Here is a 6,000-nt window from a genome sequence, read left to right on the forward strand (position 1 = left end):
ATCAAATCATATGTAGTACACCTGAAACATATTTATACAATGTTATATATGTCACTCACAGATCAATTTAAAAAATGTGTTGTTTTAAGCCACTAAATTTTTGGTAATTGGTTATGGCAGCTAAAGGAACCTATAGATTATGTAGCAATAGATTATGGTACCTGGAAATGGGGTGCTGCTGTAACAAATACTTAAAAATCTGGAAGTGCCTTTGGAATTGGGTAATGGGGAAAGGCTGGAAGAATTTTGAGAAGCATGATTAAAAAACACCTAGATTAGATTGCCTTGAACAGACTGTAGGTAGAAATATGGATGTTAGTGACTCAGTTCTGAGAACTCAGAAGAAAGTGAGGAGAACAGTAGAAAACAACCTGTATCATGTTAGAGAATACCGAAATCACCATAAACTGACTGTTGGTAAAAATATGCACATTAAAATTGCTCTTGGTAGGGGCTCAGAAGGAAATGAGGAACATGTCATTAGAGACTGGAGAAAAGGGGATCTTTGTTATACAGCAGCAGAAAGTTTAGCTGAATTGTGTCCTGCAGTTATATGCAAAGCAGAACTTGTAAACGATAAACTTGGATAGTTAGCTGAAGAGATTTCTAAGTAAAGTGTTGAAGTTGTGGCCTGGTTTCATCTTGCTGATTACAGTAAAATATGAGTTGAAAAGAGAGACTGAGGAAAAAAGGAACAATGACTTGATGATTTCGGAAATTCTTAGCCTATTCAGATTGCAAAAGAGGTGAAAAACTAGGAGATTCACTGTCAAGAAAGCATGCTCTGGAGAGAAGGCTAAGGATGTAGGTGACATCCTTTTGCTAATGCCTGGTCAGAATACTCAATCACAAAGAGGGTTTTTTTAAAATATTAGGTGTTAATTTATGGATCTCCTTAGCCATCTCAGCAGAAGCTAGAAATAGAGATGGGATTTTCCAGGTAAGACCTGTGGAGGAACTCTTGTCTAAAAAAGCAAATCTTTGTGACATAAATGGGAGACCCACAAGGTTCCTGAGAATGTTATATTAGCAGAAACACTGCCAGCTTGGACTAAAAGGGACAGAGACAGCTTGAAATGAAACAAGCTTATTGGACTCCCAAAATCCTAACAGCAGGAACAGGATGATAAAACTACTGAGCTGCAAACACATGCTAACCTTCTTGAAAATGGAAGGATGACTTCCCAAGCATGGAGCTGAAAGTCCAGAAGTAAAGCTCTGAGCCACAGAGTACTCCCAGGCATTGAAACCTAATGGAGTTTGCCTGGCTGAATATCAAAATTGCTTAAACCTGTGACTCCATTTTCCTTCCATTTTCTCCCTTTTGGAATGGGAATTTCTATAACTGGTATCCTATGACTGTGCCTAGAGAATAGGCCGATGAATGAATGCAGTGCTTGATAAAGCTCATCTGGACACTTTGTGCCTACTGGATTGAAATGAGAAAATTCTGGAAACATGAAACTTTTTAAGAAGTCGATATAATTAAAAACTAGAATGGAGAAGTGGAAATTTAAAGGAAGAAATTAATATTAGAGATTTTAAGAGAAAAAAGTTGCTAGAACTTGATGATTGGATGCCTGGGTCTGGGTACTAGAACTTCAGAGGTCAGTAGAAATTTTCAAGGATGTATATATGTATGTATGCAAGTGTCTATGAATTTATGAAACATCATGGGTCAGGCACTACTATTCTGTTTACTTTCCTTTCACCTGGTACCTTCTATCCATATCCCTTACTGTACTTAAATCTAACTAATGTTTTATGGCCAAAGAAAGCCCCTTCTAACTCACTAAATTCTTTCTGACTCTTCTGTCATTGAGGGTCCCCCATTCTCTAATTGAGCATATCATATAACTTGGAACACTACACTCTCATGAAACTCAGAGCAAAAATGCTTTTGTGGGCAAACAAGTTTAATCAACTACATACTATATCCCCTTTTTAGACATTCACAATGAACACTGGCATATTAAAGGCTCTGACAAAGCCCTGTTATAAAGAACCTTGTTTAACTTTGTTTAGTTCAATGTTTCCCAAACTTGTTTGGCCATTAAGGGCGGGGGGCCACATCTTATACTTGTGCATCAAGTGTCCAATAAACACATAATTCCATGAAAATTCAGTTGACATAGGCATTTCAGTATAATTATGCATACACAACCTACTCTTTGTATTGACAAATAAAGCTGTGCTCTGCTAAAGACCAACAATAGAATATATGTGTACGTGTGTGTGTGTGTGTGTGTGTGTGCATTTACACAGATGTTGTCTAACAGAAAACAGAAATGGAATATTGAGAAAAAGTGAAAAAATGCATCAGGATGTCTTAACAAGTGATGAAATAAATTGTAAATATACTAACAAAGTGCTTTTTACATGTCTTAGCTTTAAACATTAACTTACCAATGGCAGCTTTGCCCCAGATTTGTACATGGAAGTCTTTTTGCTCTTTTGTGGACTTATTTAATATCTGCAGTCTGTGTTTTTGCTCATTTTTTTCATCTTCTTCCCAAGGATTCCATTCTTCACTTCTCAAAGTAGATTGTTCTATGTTATAAAAAGAGTAACAAGTGTTATCAATAAGGTAGAGCTGCAGTTGCAGATAAATTCAAACCATTTAAATTAGATGTTAGGGAGTTTTAATTGCATCCTAACTTCAATTTTTCAAAGAGATAAAGCAACAGAATTTGAACTGGTTAAACACTGTAAAAATTAAAAAAAGGAAATCATAACTTAATTTTGATTGAACTGTTACCCTAAAAGAGCTTGATATAAAATAATAAAATGTTAACACGAGGCAGGAAATTCTCTCTCCCAAACAAAGCCTTCTAAAATGACTGGGTACAGTAATACGCGTCAAGTTACAAGTTTAACTTTTGCCAGTTCTTTACAGATCGTATATATGTAACACAACCTATACATAAAAACTTGACTTCAACATGAAAAGTGTCCCACAGTTTCAGATACTATTGTGCAAAATTCTGAAAGAAGAGAGAAATAAGCCTGAGTCCGATCCTGACATAGGTCAAAATACAAGAGAGGGGGCTTCCCTCGTGGCGCAGTGGTTCAGAGTCCGCCTGCCGATGGAGGGCACACGGGTTCGTGCCCCGGTCTGGGAAGATCCCACATGCCGCGGAGCGGCTAGGCCCGTGAGCCATGGCCGCTGAGCCTGCGCGTCCGGAGCCTGTGCTCCGCAATGGGAGAGGCCGCAATGGGAGAGGCCACAACAATGAGAGGCCTACATACCGAAAAAAAAAAAAAAATACACACACACACACACACACACACACACACACAAGAGAGGGGATCAACACTTGGAGATGAAGCGCTCTGGCCTTCCGAAGTCACGGCAGGATTAGAGCAGGCTCTTTGTTTCAATATGGGCATAGATGTCCTTAAGCCAGCAGCATTCCAGCGAATCTCTGGCATTTCGTGACAATATCTTGGATTTTTTTTTAAACATCTTTATTGGAGTATAATTGCTTTACAATGGTGTGTTAGTTTCTGCTTTATAACAAAGTGAATCAGTTATACATATACATATGTTCCCATATCTCTTCCCTCTTGCGTCTCTCTCCCTCCCACCCTCCCTATCCCACCCCTCTAGGTGGTCACAAACCACCTAGCTGATCTCCCTGTGCTATGCGGCTACTTCCCACTAGCTATCTATTTTACGTTTGGTAGTGTATATATGTCCATGCCACTCTCTCACTTTGTCACAGCTTACCTTTCCCCCTCCCATATCTTCAAGTCCATTCTCTAGTAGGTCTGTGTCTTTATTCCCGTCTTACCCCTAGGTTCTTCATGACTTTTTTTTTTCCCCTTAGATTCTATATATATGTGTTAGCATATGGTATTTGTTTTTCTCTTTCTGACATACTTCACTCTGTATGACAGACTCTAGGTCCATCCACATCACTATAAATAACTCCATTTCATTTCTTTTTAGTGAGTAACATTCCATTGCATACATGTGCCACATCTTCTTTATCCATTCATCTGTTGAGGGACACTTAGGTTGCTTCTATGTCCTGGCTATTGTAAATAGAGCTGCAATGAACATTGTGGTACATGACTCTTTGAATTACGTGGAGAAAAGACAGCCTCTTCAATAAGTGGTGCTGGGAAAACTGGACAGCTACATGCAAAAGAATGAAAGTAGAACACTCCCTAACACCATACAGAAAAATAAACTCAAAATGGATTAAAGACCTAAATGTAAGACCAGACACTATCAAACTCTTAGAGGAAAACATAGGCAGAACACTCTATGACACAAATCACAGCAAGATCCTTTTTGACCCACCTTCTAGAGAAATGGAAATAAAGACAAAAATAAACACATGGGACCTAATGAAACTTCAAAGTTTTTTTTTTTTTTTTTTTCTTTTTGCGGTATGCGGGCCTCTCACTGTTGTGGCCTCTCCCGTTGCGGAGCACAGGCTCCGGACGCGCAGGCTCAGCGGCCATGGCTCACGGGCCCAGCCGCTCCGCGGCATATGGGATCCTCCCAGACCGGGGCACGAACCCGTATCCCCTGCATCGGCAGGCGGACTCTCAACCACTGCGCCACCAGGGAGGCCCAACTTCAAAGTTTTTGCACAGCAAAGGAAACCATAAACAAGACCAAAAGACAACCCTCAGAATGGGAGAAAATATTTGCAAATGAAGCAACTGACAAAGGATTAATCTCCAAAATTTACAAGTAGCTCATGCAGCTCAATAACAAAAAACCAAACAACCCAATCCAAAAATGGGCAGAAGACCTAAATATCTTGGATATTTAAGATGTATTTTAAAGGTGTGCGCACCTGTCAGCCCCAGGGGTAGGGAGTGGGGACGGCGTGTGAGACTTGGGTGAGGACGGGGGCATTCATACATACATCCTCCAATCCCGAGACCTGGGCTGGCTACCGAGAGCTGAAGGAGGAAAAGCGCACCCCGGGGCCCGGGGGCAATCCCGGACCCGACAGCGGGACCGGTGGCCGCGCGGCTCCGCTAGCCCAGCCCCCACCAGCCCGCAGCCCCGAGTCCCGGCGCGCCGCCGAGGAGGGAGGCCGCGGGCCGGTGTCCTACCTCGGCCTCGCCTCTCCCGCGCCGGGGCAGCCCCCTTCCTGAGGCCCCGCAAAGACGCGTCCTGCGTCCGGCGGCGGCGCCCGAAGAAGACGTGGTAGGCGGCGTAGATGGAGAAGAGGCAGTACAGGGCGATAAGAATCGAGCAGAGACGCTTCCGAGTCAGCCGCATCCCACTCAGCCTTCCTCTCAGGCCCCCACCACTGTGGACATGGGCCGGAGGCGAAGCCGCCACTCTGCGCCGCGGCCCTAGCGTCGCCGGGGGCGGACTCAGGCCCTGCCGGAGGGAGGAGTCACCCGAAACGGACGCGTCCGCCGCTTCCGCCCAGACGCGCCCCGACCCCGCCCCTCGCCCCCGCCCCTCGCCCCCGCCCCACCCAGGACTCGCCCTCGGCCCCGCCCTCAGCCCCGCCTAAGCCTCTCTGCGGCTCCTCCGTCCCGCCCTGCCATCGGCCCCGCCCTTTCGGGGAGCGCTAAGATCCTTCTTGCCTCGGACTCTGGAATCGGGCGTTGGAAGACCGCCCCTTCGCCCGCGCTAATCCATGACCTCTGCAGTGTATCTACGGCCACTGTCAACCCTGCCCATCTTCCGATGTACAGAAAGACTTCACCATCATCTGACCTCAAAGAAAAAAACCCAAAACAGCACCTTAGTCCATTAAGGCCACAGGAAGGCATGGACCATGGCAGTTTTTGTTCAACATATGATCTCCATCCCAGCCTGCGGTATTGACAGACGAATGAATATAAATGTCCGTTAAAAAATTTAAGTGGTGGTAGTGGCACAACATTGTGAATGTAATTCCCACTCAACGGCACACTTAGAAATGGTTAGAACGGCAAACATCATAATATATATACCTTGCTACAATAAAAATATGAAAAAAATTGAGTTTAATTACTATGATGTGACTTGAATGCACA

At 43.8% G+C, this 6,000-nt stretch overlaps 1 protein-coding gene across 1 annotated transcript in view; it reads right to left on the reverse strand.

Annotated features, from left to right (window-relative positions):
- Nucleotides 1–5,372, reverse strand: part of RXYLT1 (ribitol xylosyltransferase 1) — a 28,474-nt gene extending 23,102 nt beyond the window's left edge. Inside the window, exons 1-2 of the mRNA XM_081247981.1 lie at nt 5,080–5,372; nt 2,407–2,550 (exon numbers count right to left, since the gene is read on the reverse strand). Coding sequence (XP_081104107.1) covers nt 2,407–2,550; nt 5,080–5,248 — 313 coding nt within the window. The 5' untranslated portion in view covers nt 5,249–5,372. The remainder of the gene's footprint in view (nt 1–2,406; nt 2,551–5,079) is intronic.
- Nucleotides 5,373–6,000: the final 628 nt, after the last annotated feature.

The sequence above is a fragment of the Mesoplodon bidens genome, assembly GCF_964165515.1.
Source record: "Mesoplodon bidens genome assembly, chromosome: 11".
Classification (NCBI taxonomy): Eukaryota; Metazoa; Chordata; class Mammalia; order Artiodactyla; family Ziphiidae; genus Mesoplodon; species Mesoplodon bidens.